Source organism: Oreochromis niloticus, linkage group LG16 (genome assembly GCF_001858045.2).
Source record: "Oreochromis niloticus isolate F11D_XX linkage group LG16, O_niloticus_UMD_NMBU, whole genome shotgun sequence".
NCBI classification, from domain to species: domain Eukaryota; kingdom Metazoa; phylum Chordata; class Actinopteri; order Cichliformes; family Cichlidae; genus Oreochromis; species Oreochromis niloticus.
Genome location: NC_031987.2, coordinates 22,466,271 through 22,487,697, shown reverse-complemented (window position 1 = coordinate 22,487,697; position 21,427 = coordinate 22,466,271). Strand labels below are relative to the sequence as shown.

At 44.9% G+C, this 21,427-nt stretch overlaps 1 protein-coding gene across 3 annotated transcripts in view; it reads left to right on the top strand.

Annotated features, from left to right (window-relative positions):
• si:dkey-100n23.5 (cyclic AMP receptor-like protein A) overlaps positions 1–16,638 on the top strand; it is a 52,395-nt gene extending 35,757 nt beyond the window's left edge. For 2 of the 3 annotated variants that reach the window (XM_005475480.3, XM_005475482.3), the window contains 2 exons: positions 6,652–6,799; positions 14,997–16,638. In XM_005475480.3, the coding sequence (XP_005475537.1) occupies positions 6,652–6,799; positions 14,997–15,158 (310 nt within the window). In that variant the 3' untranslated portion in view covers positions 15,159–16,638. The remainder of the gene's footprint in view (positions 1–6,651; positions 6,800–14,996) is intronic. The other variant, XR_269936.3, reaches the window with a different exon arrangement.
• The last annotated feature ends 4,789 nt before the right edge of the window (positions 16,639–21,427 follow it).

Genomic DNA, 21,427 nt, shown 5'->3' with positions numbered 1-21,427 from the left:
TCTTTGCGGCAGCAGGAAAAAAAAATGAGACGCCAGAAATAGCCCCCCTTCACACAGACCCACTCACTCTCACCGCTGTGCTGTCAGAGAGACACACATACGCAGGCAGGCGCACACACACAGCCGCTCACACAAACACACATCCACTGCATTTCCTCTCCTGACATTCTCGGCGCATGTGACCCAGGTTAGCCTGAATGTAGACACCTATTTTGCACACGCACGGGCAGTGATGTGTGTTTATGTGTATCCACATGTGTCCAACTTCCTCTTCGTGCGTGTCCGTGTGTGTGTCTTTGTGTGTGTGTTTCCTGCGTCTCTTAGGAGGTTGTGTGGGGACTCCTGATTTATTTCACCTTTAATGGGAAGTGAAATGAATGTGACTAGCAGCTGGTCTGGTCCTCGGAGATATCGCGGTAGGCTAACCCAGAAAACAGTTCTGAAATGGTCCCTACTCTGACAAGCACCAGGATACGCCACTCTACGCTCCACTGGCTGCACTGTTGGTTTTATTTTAAGCTTCATTTAGACGTTTAGTCGACACCTTTATCCAGAATTACGGCAGGTAGATTCTTGTTGCCGGTTTATATTCGACCTCTCGCCAACTCAACTTGTGGTTTTCTTTCTGTCACAACTTTTTAAAGGGTTGTTGGAAGGTAAATGGAGACAGATTAATGGCAAATAAACCTTGCAACCTCACGCTGCAAAAGAGGATAAGAGAGGATTATAACCAGATTTGTGGATGAATCTCCATAATCATCTTCTGTGCTTTTCTCCTGCAGTTCTCACTGGGCTTTTAAGGGAAGAAAACAACAGCCTGTTTATGTGCCTGCTTGGTTTTGACAAAGTTTGCGTAACTTAAATCTAAAACTTTTAGGAACCATTTGTAAGACTGCTAAAAAATGAACAAAATGTGCACAAATGACAAGAAAAATACAGTAAAATCTCTCCATCCATCCGTTTTTCTACTGCTCTGGATCCAGATTGTGGGGGTAGCAGTTTAAGCAGGGAAGCCCAGACCTCCTTTTCCCTTCTCCAGCTCATCTGGCGGGAATGAGTTCTTCCTGATAGAACATGCCCGAAACAGCTTACCTAGGAGGCATCCAGGAGGCGTCTTAGTCAGATATCTGATCTATTTCAGTTAGTTTTGTTCGATGTGGCAAAGTAGTGGGTCTACTCTTTAGCTCCTGCCAAACGACTGGAAACTGATTTCTGCAGCTTGTATTCTCAGTCTCATTCTTTAGGTCACTATCTAAAGCAGGGGTGTCGAACTCCAGGCCTCGAGGGCCGGTGTCCTGCAGGTTTTAGATAACATCCTGGGTCAACACACCTGAATCAAATGATTAGTTCATTACCAGACTTCTGGAGAACGTTGAGGAGGTAATTTAGCCATTTAAATCAGCTGTGTTGGATCAAGGACACATCTAAAACCTGCAGGACACCGGCCCTCGAGGCCTGGAGTTCGACACCTGTGATCTAGAGCTTGTGGTCATAAAGATGAGGGCGGGAACATACATTGACAAGTAAATTGACAGCTTCGCTTTCACACTGAGCTCCCTCTTCCCTACAGTACAACATCTCTCCGGTCGCTTTTGGTGACCGTTTATTCCCTGTCACATGCACCGCTGTTTTAGTTTTTCTTTGACCTCTTGACCTTTGTTACTTGGCACATCGTATCACTGCTATCGCAGTTGGGTTGAGGTACGACCATGATGGTTTTTACCGCCATATTAATGATATAAAAGTTACCGATCAGACAGAGGGAGATGGTGCAACAGTTTCTGTGAGACTGGAAAAAACATCTTCTCTTCCTGTATCAATACTGATATGACGGTATGGTTTGAGTGGTGCTACCTATCATTCAGGAGAATATTAGAAGATGTCTAACCTCTTGTGAATTGTTTGGAGTCGAGGTGAACCAAGCACTCTTCCCACGTTTAAGCTTACTGTCACACTGTTTACAATATGCCCTAACTCAGCCCGTGGCTTCAGGTGATGCTATACTGTCTGCATTTCCCTCTGTATGCAAGTAAAAATAAAAATGCCTGAATGTGGCAAAAGCATATGGGCACAGTGGTACAAAGGTATAGAGATCCTCAAAGCTTAGATGGCGACATGTATCCTTTATATCTTTATGTAGTCTTTTTTTGTTAGGAAACAGTCTGGTTTTTAACCAGCGCTGACTGTTTCATTCACTTGTTAAAAAAGAGTTCTGTCAGCGCATAATTTAAGCTTTCACTAATTAATTAATACATTTTGTGAGTAATTATTAATTCTCTGAGCAACTCGATGGTAAAGCAGAGGGGAACCCTCAGGACCATTTAGACTTTCTCAGAAGGATTTGTTGCATTTAGCTTCTTTGGTTTAATAATAATATTTCTGTTCTAATTTGAATTTCAGTCTGATTTTCTCTCAGGTTTCCTTCATAAAATGACATTGATACCATCCTTTCTCAGCCGGCTGCAGGTACCATAGCTGGTTCACTCATTGATTAGGACTTCATAATGGGGCCAAAGACTATAGCTGTGTGTGTGTGTTTGTTTAGAAAGTGACAGGTACATGAAACTGTCGCATTTCCTTAGGCCTTTCCAAATGGCCAGGCCTACCTTGCTTGTAGCATAGATGGAGTGAAGGCAGGGCATGGCGTCTGTAGCCACTACGACTCTTTCCCCTTTTCCTTTTATTTTGGTGTGTGTGGCTAAATTTTGACAGAGCTGAAGCCTCCGCTCTCATAGTTACGGTCCTCCACTGTGGCATGCCAATTTAAAACATATTTGTAATAACAACCATAAACCACGAGGAGACTGAGCTTCTCTGTCATCCCAACTCAAACAGAGTGAGACACTTTTCGCAGTTCTCAATTTCTGGAGTTGCATTTGCCCAATGAAGCTTAAAATCTAATCCATATTGGCAATTAAAGATCATTTGTTCTTGAATCTGGACCTTCAGTATTTGGGTTAGAAAGGTGCGCCAAACAGATACACAAAGACTCAGGATCAGTATCAAGGCAAATAATAGAAATAAACACTGAATCGTGCACCCCTGATTTTGGCAGACATTTTGGTAGGTTCATTTATACTAGAAAAGGGAATTTGGCATCATTAAACTTCATGGTTTCTGTTAAATTAGCAATGAGCAGACAGCAGTCAAATTCTATGGCGTGTAAAGATTTGAATTAACAAAAAAAAGAACTGGACTGTTGTTCAAGCAAAAGATGTTAGTGTATGCAACAGCTGCAAGGAGCCTATGTCTTCATAGCCTCCATACATTTTATGTTGTCAGTGGGGCAGTTTGAACTCTTGCTGGCAGAGCTGGGAGCACATCTGAGGAGGCAGGGAAATCATTTCAGAGAGCCGATTGACCCGCAGCAGCATCTAGCTGTGTGTCTGAGGTAAAATAGTGTTATTTTACTATTTGTATATTCAATACTGGTGCACATTTTGAGCTACAGCACACTTGTTGCCAAGTGCAGCGATCTGATTGGTCAGATATGCTTATTTGAATCATAAAAATTAAGCTTGGTTTGATATTTGCAAATATTATGTTTACATGTCCAGCGACTGAAGGCCTTTATTGACGCATTTAAGGATCAGAGTTTGGTTTCACTTAAACGCTGAGATTATTGAGTGCAGTTACATCAGGAAAAAATAATCATTTATGTATTATTGCTGCAAGAGACCACAATTAAAATGATGGATAGCCTCTGTTGCAAGTTTTATCTTTTCCTTTTCATATTTAAGAGTGGCTTACAGGTTGGGAATTTATCTGTATGAAAATGAAGCAGAAAGCAGATTTGGCAAAACCGTGTCTGCAAATGCACTACAATAAAAAAACATTCAGTCGTCATTGTAGTATCGGGTTGGAATTTGCTGTAAATAAACACACACTGTAATGACAGAAAAGTGTAAGTGGTCAGGCTAGGTTAAGTTTAAGAATAACAAATGGATCCGAAAACGTATAACCTTAAAACATTTTGAAAATGCTGTGTTTTATTTGATCATATCTCGCTTGGGTAACATAAATCAACGATGTGTTTTTAGTTGTCACGTTGGCGAGAGCAAGGTGGAAGAAAAAGCTGGCTAATTTGGAAGTTATCAGACATTAGAAAAAAGGCATGTACAGCGCCTCGTTTATATTTTCATCAAGCAGAAACTCAGGCTCTGCTATCACTGCTGCTGGTAGTGTAAGAGGCTGCTGTTGACAGCGCACCTGAAGCAGCTGTGTGTACCAAAGGAGCTGCACCAGCTATTAGTTTCATACAGCTGCGACATCCCAACTGGAGGTCCATCTTATCTCCAGGAACAAAATCTTCCCGTCTAAAAATGGGTGGTGCACACAACCTTTTTCAGAAGCAGAAGTCTACGTACACAAAAGCACTCAAGCACAAAAATGAGCTCCGTAGTTCTTTTTTTTGGGACATGATGTCCTGACAGACTGGGCAGAAAATTGTGAAATGCAGGTGAAAACTAGCAAAAGACTGCATCACAACTGCTCAGACTCTCTGCTATCTACTACTGAGGCCTGATTTAGACTGAATCAAGCCGGCAGTTTGGCCCGTGTACGTGGCTGACGCCGCCGCAAGTGTTTATGCTTGTACTGGTGGACTTGTGTGTTAATTGCTCCATGGTCTTTGTGGGGGAAAACATTTTTGTTGCTCAAGTTTTCAGATTCCTTTTTCTGATAGACAGGAATTTGCTGATATCCTTATATTGATGCTTAGATTGATTATCACTCCTCACATTGAGGTGGAGAATTTCCTGCTGAAGCGTAAATGCCCAGTAAGAAAGAGAGGACTCCTGTATGGGATATATAGTGTTTTTTATTTTATTTATGTCTCTAGAAATGTAAGACATTGCATTAACTTTTTAGTCATTTCCAAAAATAATCAGAAATATTAAATAGAAATCAAGTTGCTCAGAATTTAGTTGATTCTCACGACAAGTAACAGAGTCGCTCCTCTCCACTTCCTGGCACCTGGGTGCTTTTCATTGCTTGCTTTGTGCTTAAATGTGTTAAAATGGATTTATCCATTGCCTTTTCAGTGCTTAAACCATCTGTCATCAAATGAAACTCCTCTAAAGGATAACCCTGCCAATGTAAGTTTATGTGTTTCCTATTGGAAATAAATCCTGTTGCAAGCCCTGAACCTACTTTGGATGTCTCCAATAGCACTACACAAAGCCTTTTGTTTATTTTTGATCTGGCCTTCAGTGTCCTGTTATTGTAAATAGAAAGTTTCCAGTCTTTTGAGTAATATTCTCTAAAACAGTATCCCCCTCTTGTGTGACTAGAAAGTGACAGTGATGTAATAGCATCACGACATTTAACATTGTTTTTATAAAACACATTTGGTTAGTCACCAGGAGTTATTTTTATTAGCCTGGCTGATGTCACTACAGCCACGAAGACTCGTCATGTTCATGTGCAGGGTGCAGCAATGGCTCAGTATTTGTGGTGCTATTGTGAAGTGATTGCTACAGAGAGTGATTTAAAGCACAGCGGTGTTAAAATTGCTAAAGTTTTCCCCAATATAATTGTCATTTCAAAAACTAATTTAAAAAAAAATCTCTCTGAGTCAGACAGTCACATAGGAATAGGTGACTGGAGAGTCCCACATAACTCTGTGCAACCACAATACGAGAGTGGCCCACCCTCCCCCAAGACACAGACGACTTTGGCGACCCTGAGGTCCACCACTGTGGCCACTTAGTTCGTGCTGCACACCAAACCCAAGAACACAACACATGCAGAAAATGCCATGAGCCGCGCGGCGGTTTGATTCTCACGCTAATAGATCAATAAAAGACATTAGTGGCGGGCTAGCCCAGCGAGCAGTGCTAATACAAGGTTAATCCAGGGTTAATGGCTGAGCAGCATCGTTCTCAGAGGCAGCCATTAGTTCTCAGCCGCACCATACAATATCAGGTTCTTCTCCTAGTCGTGCCCCAGGTTTCCAGGCGCGGGGAAGGAAATTGAAAAGAAAGGAATAGCGGCTCACTCTCACGAGTCAAGATGAAAATGAGATATCCAGATAGATGAAACTGAATGCAAAGAAATGGGGGCGATATCTGAGTGAGGCCGAGCAGCGTGTGGGGGAAACGTGCGCGGAATGAAAAAGAAGGGAAAGATGGGACGGCGAAATTGTGGTCAGGAGAAGTAGGAAACTGAGATGAGAGAAAGGGGGTGAGAAGGAGAGGAAGGGAGTTGAGCGCTACACATCTCCCTGTCCTTGTAAAGTGCTGCGTGCTGTCGAAGCGGCAGCCAAGAATGTGTCAGCCCAGCCGTCTCACGCTGCCTAATGGGCTCTTAAACGCTGATATAAAGCTCACTCGCTCTTTCGCCCTCCCCTTTTCCTCTCTCTCTCCTTTTTCTGCCTCTGCCACTCACTCTCATTACTTCTCGTTCTCACCCTGTCCCTCACTCTGTCACTCACTTGTCCTCTGCCTCTCTTTCACTCTCTTTCTGCTGCTCTATCAACCTCTCGCTCTCTGCCGTTCCCCTTTCCCCCGTTGCCGTCTTCTCCCTCTGATTTCTCCTTGAATTACTCCATCGTCACGTCTAAAGCTCTGCTCCTAGTTGTCTCTGTATTTACAACTTTTTTACGGGAGAACTTAAAACTTCTCTGTCTTCTCTCTTTTTCTCCTCCTCCAGGCTCCATAACGCCTTCTACCCGAAGGCACCGTCCTTCTCCCTCACACTTCTGCACGTCCTGTCGGCACCGCTCCACGGCTTGGCCAATGCCTTTGTGTTTGGCCTGGATAGGGATTGGTGGAGCCTCCTGAGCCCAACTGGCATGAAGGTAAACTTCACACACGTCTGTGAGAACCGCATCGTTATTTAAATCTGGAGGCTATTTATACACAGTGGTTACGCTTGAACAGACACTCAGTCATCTTTCATGTGATTGCATACAGTAGTCTGTTCAAAGACTTGCACTGATGCATATCAACCCTGGGTGACACAAATAAAGGTAAATACATGTCCGTGTCACTTGAAAATATTTAACCCAACACCCGAGGAACCAATCAGGCTGTTGCACTGACATGAGCTCTCAATCGAGGCTTATACTGGTTGAAACGGTGCATTTGGTTAAATGCTTACAGTTCAGCGCTAAGTATGCAAACATGGTCACAATGTGTGCATTTACATGAACAGAGTATCCCAGGTTACCAAGCTTATCCTGGTTTTAACCATATTCAGGATATGACATTTATGTACATTTGATTAGGCATGCAAATAGTTCCTCACAGTTCATCTTCATAGCTGTTAAACTTAAGCCCAGGTGACTTTGACCTGACTTGTTTCACTCTACATGTTGAGAAACAGGCATTCTGCAAACTATCTTCTGTAGACTTGAATGTCTTGCTCCCACCATTATTTGTGTTTCTATGAGGTAACTTGGCTGGAGCATTCAGACACCTGGATATGCTGTATAAGGGTACTTCAACATGTTCAGAAGCATATCCAGGTTTCTTAACACCTAGAATAAAGGCCCATTCAAGTGTGAGAAGTAAAGACGCAAAGACAAAAACAGAGTACTTCTAAAAGCTGATCATAACCAGGATACGCAGGTCCATGTAGAGACACTCAGCCACCATCCAATATGCAGATGGTTAGCAGGTATAACTCAGTTTAACTGTAAAGTAATAGACAGGTGAATTAAATGGGCAAATTTAAATCTGTGGTGACAGATTAAAAGTCTGGGATCGCCAAAGTTTTCCAATACATTTTAGTCCTAAGAAAAAACATCAGCTTTGCTGTGACATTGAGCAAAAATGATCGCTGGGATTACTCATTTGAATTATGTGAATTTCAGATTGACCATCATTGTTATTCCTGCTGCTAGCGTAGTTTAAAATCCATTCCTTCAGCAGATCTATTCAGTTGGCAATGTCACAGATTCCACGTCTGAAAGGAGCTTTATAAAGCTCTGAATGCCATCTGTCCTCTGCAGAGTACCTTTGCTTACTCCTTTCAGGGTCTCAGGTGGCTGAAGCCCATCCCAGCAAAGACATACGAATTGAAGGGCATTGAAATGAGTGGCAGAATTTTCTGTTTATACCAGTGTTGAAATGCTTACGTAAAGTAAGATGTTTAAGTTTAATGATGTGCTAATTCTACAAAAAGTCATTTTACTTTTTTTTCCCTTCTTTTTTTGCAACATCTTCTTAGCCCTCTTCCCAGTGAGAAATAATTGCTTCAGGATTTGTAATTAGGCCATTTAACTTCCCACACTGACTGTTACCATCTGTTACAGGTGTTCACACGCCACCTGTACGGAAAATACTTGTTGGGTTTTGGTACAAACCCCCCCTTTTTTTAAAAGTGTAAAATGGCAAATCAGATTCTGTACTGTCTCATCCTCAAATTCAGGGCTTAGGAACATGTAATGAAGACAAGCTTTTCCAAAAAATTACGTGTATATATTATTTTATTTAATTTCTCTCTCTTTATTTTTTTTAATTTGAACCACAAACCTGCTTGGTTGCATTTCAATAAACACCACAATCAATAGGGTTCTCCACAGATTTGTCTCAATCTGCAAACATTGACTGTATCTGCAGATACGAGCCAGAGCAGATATTGAACCGCAAACACAGAAAATTCTTTGTGGTCTTAGCTCACGTGTACACAAACGCGCACGCACGCACACACACATATTGTCACCTAGTCAGTACCACCAACCACGCTGATAACGGGTCATGAGCGCAGTGTGGAAGACTGGAATGTGCGGTGTGACCTTCAGCCCAAATGTCAATGTTGCACTGTGGTGAGCGGAGAGAGAGAGACAGAGAAGTGAAACGGAATCTCAATGTGTTCGTAAATCACAGAGAAAACGCTGTTTGCGCGTCTCACGGAGAACGAGAGAGAAGGTGAGAAAGAAGATGACAGAGCGAGAGCGAGTGAAAGAGGGAGAGAGAAGGAGAGAGAGAGAGGCGGCGTGTGTTCGTGCGCTATCGTGACTAACAGCCGGTTGTTATTCATCTTGGCATGCGGCTCCCAGCAGCCCCCACACATCAGGTGTGAGATTGGCGGGGAAGAGAAGCGGGCGCGGGGGGGGGGTTTGGGAGAGAAGGAGGTGGGGATGGTGGTGGTGTGGAGGGTTTTGCAACAACGTCAAAACATTCCTCTCTCAAAGCGACGAATCTGCGCTTTCAACCCTACCCCCCACCCCCACCCCGGCCCTCCTAACCCTGTCTCCTCGTGCTCACTCACCAGCGCTCTCTCCCTCTCTGCCTCTGTTGCTGCTTGCCTGCAGTGCATTTGCATGATTTAAAGGGTAGGCTCCTTTTTTTCCTTCTCCCTAGGCTGTCTTCACTCTGCTCTCTCGTGCCATACGTACTTTGAAAAAGTTGTTGGTGGCTGTTGCTTTGGGTAGGCGGAGAAAATCAGTTTAATTAAAGGTGACCCGTTATGCTCGTTCCCACCTTCGTGTTTTTATTCCTGGACTCTGCGATAGTAGTCTTGCGTGATTTACAGCTCGTAACGATCCATCATTATTCCGATTCGCTGCTCCTCATAAACAGAGGCTTTAAACAGCAGGTGGATGGGACCTTTGTGCTCACAGGCAGAGCTGTGTGCCTGAGATGACTACATTAGGGACAGCCGCTCTCTTTGACGTCATACACCACCAGGAGTAAAAATGAAAAACAACACTGTCAGGGTGCCCGTGCTGACCTCTGTGCGCTGTCGAAATCAGCAGAAATGGGGCCTCGAGCAGTAGAACCGGACCACAGAGAAATGGTAGAAGGTGGGCTCGTCTGATAAATCAAATTTTCTGTTACACCACGTGGATGGCCAGGTGTGTGTACATCGCTTATCTGGGGAACACCTGGCACCAAGATGTGCTATAGGAAGAAGGCAAGCCAGCGGAGGCAGTGTGATGCTTTGGGAAATGTTCTGCTGGAAAACTTGGGTCCTGCCATCCATGTGGATTTTACTTTTGATGCTATGATTATTACCACCTAAGCACTGTTTCCCTGATGGCTGTGGCCTCTCTCAGCAGGATAATGCTTCTTGCCACCAAGCAAAAATGATTCAGGAATGGTTTGAGGAGCACAAGTTTGAGGTGTTGACTTGCCCTCAAAATTCCAGATCGCAATCCAGTCAAACATCTGTGGGATGTGCTTGACAAACAAGTCTGATCCATGGAGGCCCCACCTCGCAGCTTACAGGAGTTGAAGGATCCGTTGCTAACATCTTGGCGCCAGATACCACAGCACACCTTCAGGGCACCAGTGGAGTCCATGCTTCGACTGTACTGTAATGCATTTGCTGTATCTGCATCTGCACCTGTAGTTTGGGTAGAAACCTCTTAAAATGTTAGTTCACCCACAGTTTTTAATCAAACTCCACCTCCATGTATTTAAAAAAAAATGAGGAAAAAGTGTGAGAAAGGGTGAGGAGAGGGCTGCCCACTCTCTTTTCCAGTCCAGAGAAAATGGAAAGTGACACACGTCTGCCACAGAGGGCTTATTTGAGGTGAAGAAATCCGTAATCAGCTGAAACAGACATTAATGCGGTGGAAAGCCATGCTGGTCCTGACCATCCTGGTCTCGTGCTGCATCAGTTCAAGCCTTTGGCTCCAGCGCGGATACTGCTTAAAGCTTCTCTGTGTCTTTGTCTCTCACTAAAAAGGGGGCATCTTGCCACCTTTATTGCTGAGCTATGTGAGGGTCTGGTGATGCTTTCGCAGCCCTCAAAAGCACGAGTCCAAACCACTGCACCAAAACTGAAAAACCCTAAGTAGAGCGTTTGCAGGAAACGGCAGACATTCATGTAAATGAATTTCCATCATTCAAGTATGAAACACTAAGGGGTGGGAGGGGTTCTCCCACAGCTGATTTGAGCTGATCTGAGACATGTTGATGAGCCCTAAACAGTCTGACCTGTGGCAGTCTGGCTTTGCAAGGTTTAAAACAGTAGATTGCTTATTGAGCCATTTTCAAACAGTGACATTCAGGTTTTTATTATTTGCAAAGAAATGTCATTACCACCAGCACTGACGTGTTTCATCCCAGTAATAGTGACAGTAATATCATTAAGTTTATAGCTCAATAAACTCAACATTTAAGTGCGGAGTACCTTTTTAATATCCAATATGTTCAGTCATTCAAACATGCCTGGTACTGTGCCATTGGTATTTTTTAAGCCTTGATACTGGACTCCAAGATTTTGAATTGTTCTCAGTTTATTAGGTTCCCTTTTGGCTTATGCAGCACATAGCAAAAAGGCATTATTATTGCTTTCCTTGGCCCTGCCAGTTTTGTTCTGCTCAGTGCATAGATAGCACATTAGGATGAGACAGTGCAGATAAAAGCACTTTTGTGAGTTCTAAGAAAGGCTCATGCATTTTATAGGGTATGGCAAAAATGTGCCATTTATTTGTTTCAGTGCTTGCAAATGGCCACTGGAGCAAATTGGCAGCAACGCTGAGTTTGGGCACCACATTTAGATCCCTCAAAACATCCACAATTTGTTCCTCGCTCACTATGAAAAGTAGCTGCTTTGATTTGAATGGTGACGTGTGAAAGATCGTGATGCAGAGTTTGCTAAAAATAACTAATTTACATGTTTTTTAAAAAACCTTACAAAATAAATGATCTTGGCAGCCACTCGAGCAGCTCCCGTGTCAACTAAAAATAAAACTGCAGGATGGAAATGAGATTACATTTAATGGCATTTCAGGTTGATGATTAGGCTAGCATGCATGATTGTGAATCCCACTGGGTTTCCCCGAGTCTAGACTTGCAGTGGACATGGGTCCTCGTCACTAGAGACATAAAAGCACAGCACACTCTGACTGCACGATGTCTATCGGCCAGCTTCAGTTGAGAGATTGAGCAAAAACACAGGAAGCACAGTCGCTTTCAGTACACTATTTACTTTGAGCCATAGAAATAGTAGCTGTTAAATTTTTCAAATAGCCTTTGCTGCATACACCCACACATTTTCACTACCATTCATTTTTTTCCCCTAAATTCAGTTAGACACTGACCTTTAAGGTGAGTAAGCCTACCTGCCAGTTATGTTTCGTACTGCAGTGCAGAGAATTACAAAGTTAAGTAAAAGACTCGGCACACACCGAATTAAGACTCAAATCATGACACCAAAAAAACCAAACAAAGAAATCGGACCAGGTTGTGATTTTAGCGGATATTTCCATTCCTCCTCGCTTCCTCTTGAAGCTAAATTTAAGCGTGAGGAGAGTCGCTCTAACTAAAACTAAAACTAACACACTTTCACTGAGAGGCCTCTTCTGGTTACAGATCTGATTCATGCATTCACACAACCAGGTTATTACTGTGAACATAAGAAAAAATTTTTGTTTTGTTTTTTAAAACCCATTTTCTTCCATTAACCTGCTTCTTTGTCATGGCATCTCTTTCTTTATCTAGTCCTCGGTTTCCCCCACCCCTCCTCTTTCGCGGCGGTGAAGCCGCTCTTCTGTTTCTCCCTCTCTCTGCCCATCTCTGCCTCGCCGTACTCTTCTGCTGTCTCCTCTGTTCCCAGTACCCTGTTACAGCATCTCTGGCATTTATCTATCTTACATTATTTTTGCTGCTCTCCAGCATCTCCCTCCCACCTGTGTACTCTCCGTCTCGTTCCCTCTTCCTCTCGCTCCTACCCTGATATTGATCTGCATTCTAGCCATACAGCTGAACCGCCCGTGGCTCTGCAATGAGCTCACATCTCACTTCTCCTTCTCTGTGTTTATGAGTGTGCACGCAGGAAAGGAAGATCTTCCAAAGCCCTACATGTCTCGGTATCGTGGCAATCTTAATGCAAAGCAGGCTGATTTTAAAACACGATTGTTGTTGTTGTTGGGTTTTTTGGGGGGGGGGTTTAGTGGAAACACCGCGTGCCCACACAAGCCTGGCCCCCTTTTGTCCACCAATAACAGAAACTGCGCATCACAGCTGTCGTGCGTTAAGGAGAGGCAGACAAAGCCTTGTTACGCTGCTGAGGCTCAACTGGTTAAACCTCTGTTCAATCCTCTCCCTTGCTCTCTTATAGTGTATGTGTACTGTATTCCCTTCTGGCAGGGCTGCCAGTGAAACCCCAGCAAAATATATATATATATATATATAGAGAGAGAGAGAGAGAGATAAATCCAAACTGCAGCAGCACATCTGAGGTTCAACCAGCCAAAGACGGCACATGTCACTCTGCGTTTCTTTACTCTTTTCTGGGTATTTCAGCAGAGTAGCCATCAGCACATCTCCCACTTACATGAATAATCCCATGCAGGTTTGTGAGCAGTCCTGTTTATATGATCTGCAATGGAACAAGAGCTAGTCTTGGTAGGAATGTGGATTTTAAAATCCCAGTCTAAACTGGTCTAAACACCCTTCATCTTTCCTTCCTACTGTAGCTCGCATTGTCCTTCTGCAATGAAAAAACTGTGAACTGTGAGCTACTCTGGATTGGCTCGGTAACAGTACTTTAAACAAAACATCTGCCAGTTGAATAAATGTAAATATAAAACAGCCAAACATCTGATTCGGTTTGCATAATCACACCATTCAAAAAGCATAAAAAGAGTTGCTGTGCATTAATCACATTCCCGTTTCACAGTCACTAGCTCATCTGACAGAACCAAAGTCACTGGAACCCAGAGACGAGATTTGTGTTGTGAATTTTTTAATGTTTGAGAGATTGAAAGGGGACAAAAGTCTCCCCCTCTCTCACCCAAACAAGCTTATGTAATTGTTCTCTCTTGAGTTCCATAGGTAATTTTCTTTGTTAGATCAAAAACAGCCCCACACTGAGGGGATTTTCAAGTACCAGTGAAGCAATTAAATGCAATCAAGGAAGGGTAGGGTGGTTTGACTGCATTATGAATGATTTTCAGGGCTTAGCAGAAGCCAAAACACAAGACAAGGTGTTTTGGCAGCTTAAAAGTTAAAATGTGGACCGTTATTCCCACTTTCATTACTGAGATAAACAGGAAAATTCCAGCTTTCCAGATCCAGTGTAATCTACTAAACGTTTTCCCGGTTTCAGTATTGTTGGGCAGGGCACCGTGCATCGATATCCCTGCTCACACGTACAAACTCAAATGAGCAGAATCTCATTTGCCTCTCATGAGCTTGAAGTTTGTGAGCGCGTTTAGAAGCGTGCATATCATTTACATGCTCAGGCTTGACTGGACAGTTAGGCTATTTTCTCCCGCTACTCGCACACATCAAAGCAGTTCATGCTTAAGTGATGTAGGGCTGCACACTTTCTTCTTCAGATTTAGACGCTCATTAAAGTTTTATTGCACTGCCGTTGATTTTTTTCTTTTTTCATATTGTTTGAAGTACGCTGCTTTCATGGAATTTACAAAAGGTGGAATCTAGTGTTGTGCAGGATGACCAAAGATTCTAGCAGAGTCACAGTATTAGTCTTAAAATTAACTCTGCATAAGTTGGCCTTTATATGGGTTTACAACGGCTCATACTTCTGACACTAGTATGTAGAATTTTAAGCATTTTAATGTCACCATAACAAAAGTTTTACTGTTGCTTCCCGAGGCAGAACATTCAATGCTTAACGACCTCAGTTGTTCCTCATGCCATCCTATTCCAGCACGCACTGCATTGAAAAGGCGGGATTTGTTGGTCACACCACATCGACCTTCACTTCCCACTCAGTCTGCTCAGCAAATCTCCCTCCGTGCAGTCTCGTCTCTTAGCCAAAATGAAATTAAAGTTGAATGGCCAACGTTTTGACACATTAAAGATTGTAGACGGGGTTAAAGCGGTCCAGAGGTGCATGAGAAAATGAACTTGAAGGGGATTATTGGTTCTTATGGCCGGCAACCCACAGCTTCATGATGACACCTTTGGATATGCAAATCTGGGGTTTAATTCATTTTCATCTACCTGCGGCACTGTTTTTAATTTAATGGCCAAAAACATTTGAGTCTTGAGCTTTAGTGTGAACATCCTTTCTACACCAGTACAAGTGGTGTGTACTAATTCCAAACTGTATGTGTGTCTGTTTTCTAGCTGGCTCTGCAGTCACGGCTCTGTGACAGAACACGGATTGGAGAGTACCACCCCGGGGCGGTGCGCTACATGCAGGCTGACCTGGCCGACCTGAGCGATGACGATGACACCAATGTGCTCTTCTACTCTCCTGACATGACCCTGAAAGACCGAGGGCCCTGAGAGAGCGGGAGGGAGGGAGGGAGAGCGAGGGAGACAAAAGAGATGGAGGGAAGGAACACGAAGGAGGGTCAGAGCCAGAGAGAAACGCAGCGGATTAGAAACTGAGAGGGAGGAAAAAGAGGTAGGGAGGGAATGGAAGGGAAGATTGTGGGGACAGTCAGGCAGATAGGAGCCGGAGATGAGCTGTCAGGTTCCATTATTAATCCCCATCCTTTACTATTTAATATCCTAAAGACACACACACCACACATACTGAACAGAGCTCCAGCTCAGCGCATTACTACAAGAGAAGAGGAAGGACTAGGGCGCTGTAAAGATCCTCTCGATGTTAAACGCATCTGCTTCTTCCCAAAAAGGTCTTGAAACGATTTCCCTCTCTGCATCGTATTCTGTGCGTCTGCAGCATTTCGGCAGAACAATAAAATGGAGAAAAAAAGAACCCATAAGGACCGCTGAAAGGCAGTCATAACAAGGTGTTCCTTTAGCATTCTCTTTTCACGTCTCTGCAGGAGATTAGTTGAAAAGCAGGCCTTTAAGATGTATCCCGTGTGTCTGACGTGAAAGCATCTGCATCTACCCTGAGATTGATCCTGCTACTGAACAATTTTCTTGCCAACAGGGGGGATGTGGGTGCGGAGTTGAACTACAGAAGTGGGAGGGGTTATAAACAGTCAAGATGCCTCAACAGGGCAGATAAATCCCAAAGCACCCATGTCACCTTCCTCACAGTATTTGTTTTCTGCCTGTTTTTTGTTGCTGTTGATGCAACTGCTGCACATGTATTCATTTCTGGAATGTTATTTTGTATTTTTTTTAAATGGAAAATACTACACTTGTTTGTTATACACTATTTACAACAGATCAATGTACTGTACATATTTAACTGTACGCTCTATTTTTGTACTTTGCCTTGGACCGGGATGTGACGAAACTTCTTTTCTTGGTCCAGATCTGCTGCTCGGCGGTGTCAGTCAAGCAGAGCCGAATTCAACGCGCACAGCCTTATGAACAACTACAGAGAGATGCTTTTAGTCAAATAAATCCCCTCGTAGAAACAAACACATGGATACTTTTTTTATTTACTTTTTAAAAATTTGTTTCTTTAAGGTGCCTCTGCCAGCCTGTTTTGAAGTAAGGAACAGTGTCGCTGATTGTCAGGCTAATAGCATGAACCACCTGCTATGCTCTACCACAGCCCATTTGGTTTTTTCTGGTTTAAAGCCTTGATGACGGTGGGATCTCTCCCAGCCGTCAGCTCCGTCTTTGCTAAACTGAGCTAAGAAAACCAACTCTTGACCTTTTTGTTTGAAATCTTTTCTGCCGAGTGTCAGCCACACCTGGGTGAAACTTTGCAGTTCACAGTCACACCACCGTATCACCCACACTGGCACCTTGCCCCCCCTCTCTTGGCACTGTTGCTCGCTTGATTTGACTGTGCACTCCATCAAATAAATGAGCAGGAGAGACATTTCATAACAAAGCTGAGACTAGGCCTGTTTATTTCATTTTCACATTGATGCCATTCCTCATTCCTACTTGCCTGCCTGCGAAGTGTTTGTCTGTTTACATGTGTATGCACATTCAGACATGTTTTAGACGGGGTCTGCTTAAATAATGGATATTAATTATTGGTCGGACTCTACCGGACCCTGCCCGTCTCCAAACGTTGTTAACTGGATTTTGATTAATGGAACATGGGCAACGTGTCCTCCGGAAAACCAGATCTTTTTCCTCCACGTGCATAGACAACACAGCTCGCCCACATACGTGTGAACACATCGAGCCCTGCGCCCCCACTTCATATAAAGATCCCGTGAAATAAGCGAATCTCCCTGTCACGCAAGAAGAATTATTATTCCCCCCTCATATCGTCGCATGCGCCGTAATTGGATACAATTTAACACCCGCGGCCCACGGGCATGTCAGCAGGCGCACTGCCTACTATTAGCTCGCCTCGCCTCGCCACCCTATCATTTGTCAGATCAGTGTTTGTGTGCTCCTTGTGCCTTTGTGTGTGTGTGTGTGCGTGCGTGTGGCTCGAGAAACCGGAGCCATTGTTGGAGTCCGGCCATGACCTAGCTGTGACGCACAGAAACAGAGAGGAGAGGAGAAGTGGAGAGAGAGGGGAGAGGCGACAGCGCAGCAGCAGACGCTGAAAAACAAGCTGGAGCTCTGTCACCTCTGAGCCAAAGGGAGGCAGGCAGGCAGTCCTGATGGGTGTTTGTGGCTGCTCTGCGCTGCTTCCACAGGGAGCCCTGTCTGCTGCTTTTTTTGTTGTTGTTGTTTTGTTTTTTTTAGAGCCCCGGCAGTATTTACAGGCATCGTTGGGGGAGGGTATAACCTCCTAATACCAGCTCACCGGCTGCTTACAGTAAAAAAAAAAGGCTGGAGAAGGTTAATGAGGAGATTACAGCATGACTGATCTAAATAATTGAGTGGAAGTTGTTGCAAATGTAGACAAACCTGTAAACTGGGCTCCTTTCCCCCCCGCCTCTCAATTTGTGGTCATTTGGATTATAAAGTGGCCCAGTGCAAGACCCCTACCCCCTTCTTCTCATTATTATTATTATTATTAATTTTTTGCCAGGTGGTCAACCAACAGGTAAACGTGGCCATTTTTTGAGGTCATAAAAACAATACCAAATGCTATAAAAGTTGACTGCAGTGTACAAAAATCTTAAAACTGTCTTTCACGCATGGTCGTCAAATCTGGCAAAACCAGAGTAGCAGCTGCAAAAGTTTCTTACTCTGCTGTAAGAGTAAGAAACTACTTGGTTTTTGATCTCTGTATAGGGGCACAAAAGATGGATTTTAGCCTAGTCTGTTTTTTTAAGGTGTTGGTATTGGTGGTGTTGTCAAGGGCTTAAATATCTAGAAGAAGAGTGCGCAAAATCCTCAGGTCCTCCTAACGCTGACCTTGGGTCTGTGATCATTTGCTCAGAGCAGATCTGATCAAACTGTAAATACAGAACAAATATCACCAAATACCAAAATTCTATTTTGGGGAGCGCAGCTTTATTGAGATATCGAAATGTGAAAATGCTCTGCCTAAGTGTATGTTCCACGTGGTTTTTCCAGATGTCACTAAAAACGAGACGGATTTGCCCAATCACAGTGCAGTTTGGAACAAAATGATTCAGTGTCTACACAAATGTGAATCCACTTATGTGACAGATACCATCAGGTTCCATTTAGAGTGTGAACCAGGATTTCGTAAAAGCTGAAATGATCAATTTCCCCCAGATGCTTCGACTCAGCCGGTTCTCTTCTCAGGGGTGTTATTTTGACTGCTGGCACGGATCATTAACGCACAGTGTCCTTTGGCTTCTGTGCGTAAAGCGCTGGGATGGTCGCTCGTTCCCAATTCATTTTTAACGCACAGGGTTACCAGTTTGAAGGGGTGGATTTTACACGAAACCACGATCCTTGCCTTAATCTAACCAAGTAGTTTTTAGCGCTAAAATCAATCAGGAAAAAAAGCGTTAAAAACGGGACGCGAGCCTTGGTCTGCAGGAGGACAGGCCTGCCACTAAAAAATTGGACCCTAATCTCTCTGCCATTGCAGTCACGACTGCTGCATCGACATGTCAAAGGTCACCTTCTGCGTAACGGCTTTGACAAAATCGCGTCATATTACGAGAAGGCACTGGGGTACCTACGAAGTTCTAGCCACAGACATTAATCTGAGATTTTTGAAAACAAACAAAAAAAGTTGCATCCATTCGTAATTCAGTGTAATGTATTAGAAAATAGTCCAAACGCCCCTCACTATCACGCATAAACCCAAATCCTTAATCTAATATTTGTGTTGCCTCCCCAATGCAAACACAAAGCCAGAAGCAGCTTTGCTTCTTTTCTGTCGATCAGTTAATCGACCAGGCGTCATTGTTCCAGCCCTATAATCTAAACATCGCATGCAGTCTCTCCTAGTGCTGCCAACAGGCTGCACGATCCTTTCAGGTTTTTCATTTTAACCTCTGAGGATTTGGTCCAAAAATATCAGTATAAGCTGTGCAGAAAACCTGCCTGTGTGTGACTCGAATAATCCCCTGAAATTCGAGAAACACCACCAATGACGTGACCTCGGCGGCCGCGATCTTTCCTATTTATAGCTGTCGCTTGCGAATCGTCTGTTTAACGTCCCTATCTCCCAGCGTGTCGGCCGCAGGCCCGCTACTGCTGCTGCCTGAGCACAGTGCAGCAGCGAGCGGCGCTTCAAGCGCTGCGATCCGGCCCCGAAAGAGTTAAATTAATCTCTTTCTCTACCCTCGCTCTCTCTCAACACACACACAGGCTGCCACCGCCCCAGATAACAGAGGGGCGCCTCTCCCCAGCCAGCCAGCCTCCGCTAATCGCAGTGGCAGGAGGGGGAGTGGAGTGCCGGCGGCCTCTCACAGCGCTGGGCTTTTTATTGACGCTGCCTGCCTGTGTGTCTGTGTGTGTGTGTGTGTGTGTGTCTGTGTGTGTCTGTGTGTGTGCATGCTTGTGGGTGCGTGTCAGAGCGAGAGAGAGCTATAAAGAGGTGTGTGCGTGTCTCCGTGCGCGCGCGCGTGTGTGCGCTCCCAGCCAGCAGCGGAAAGCAGGCAGAGGCGGGGAACTGGGAGGGTGGGTGGCGAGGTTATGAGCGGAACTCGACAGAGGCCGACAGACGAGAGAGAAGGAGGGGAAGGAGGGGAGGATGAGGAGGAGGGAAGGCAGGGAGGGGGGGGGGGGAATCTTTCTTGTGCTGCGCTGCTGAGAGCCGCCACCGCTTCTCCTTCCTCTCAGATAAGGTTCGTTTGAAGGTTTTCATATTCTCCAAAAAAAGAGCGAGAGAGGGAGACGGGTCTGTTCAGTGTTCTATGCGCGCGCATTTGGAAGCGGGGATTGCCGTTTCTAATCCACACCCCCCCACCATCACCACCCCCCCTATCCAAGGTCGAAATAAGAAATGCGTGACAGGGATCGCATTTTTTTATGTCACGAGCCCACTGATTGATCGCATCGATGAATTTAGCAGCCCTATTGATTAGGGCTTAATCTATAGGTTAATGTCTCTCAGCGCTCCAATTATTCTCTCTCTCTCGCTCGCTCTGCTTCTCTCGCGAGCAGCAGCGTTTTGGCTCGGAGCCACGCTCGCCCTGCCGCGCCAGGCTGTAATTATCCCCGGTGAGGCCGCGCTAACACAGCGTGGCGCGCCTGTGGGGAACCGGTTAGCCCTACAACACCGGGGTGGGGGGGAAGCGGTGCGCGGATGTGCGTGCCAGAGCGCGTGCGCGCGCTCGTGATCGTGCGCTGGTGTGGCACAGAGGGAGAGCGAGAGAGAGCGGCTTCTGTGTTGATATTTCGGTAGCCTGTATCAGAGCGCATTTCGAGTCCTCGCACGAACCGCGGAGCTTTGAATTGCAGATTAGACAAAAGTGATTTAAAGCAACTGATGGCGGGGCCTTACACTTAGGAAGGAGAAGAAAAGAAAAAAAAGTCACGATTAGTTATTAGATATGCAAACGAGCCCCCCCCTCACGGTGTCCACGCTTTAGTGCAGTCACCGTTTTTAAGGTGAACTCGAACAAAGCAAAACATCAGCGAGTGTGGACTGTCGTGAACGGCGTGCTGCAAGCGAGCATAGATCTATTGATTGCACACGTGCACATGTCCGGGCTTGTGCGTGCTAGCGAGTGTTCAGGCAAGTTTCTGTGTGTGAGTTGCAGTAAGCGATCCATAACGATCTGCAGGTGGATTGTGCTGATTAGTACCGGCTGCTGTGGACTGAGCTGCGTGCAAAGAGCTTCCTGCAATCTGAGCCCGCCTGCCTAACTGGAGTGTGTGTATGTGTGCGTGCGTGCGTGCGTGTGTGTTGGCAGTGAGCCCCCCTTTAAACAAACGTGTGTGTCGGCGCTGTGTGGTTTTATGTCTCTGTTTTTAGGCATCTGACAAAACGTGCGCCGAAGGTGCACATGTGAACTCACCATGCGAACTGCGTGTTTTGCCAGGCCGCTGCTGCTTCAGTGTCTGATTGCAACAGCAGATGGCTGGATCGCTGTGACCCCCCAGAGTGCAGCACTTTCCACACCAGGATGCATCTGTGTCTGCGCGTGTGTGTGATCACGCTGTTTTGGTTCTTTTAACAAGATGCACACGTTACATGCGTGCTTCTCTGACATGACATAAAATGGCAGTGAGAGGAAGGCATCACGGTTTAAAGCGGGATGTTTTTGTCACTCTCATCCACTGAGAGGGTTTTCAAAGGCACATGCTGTTCTCGGGGCTGGCTTTTCAAACCGCAAAGT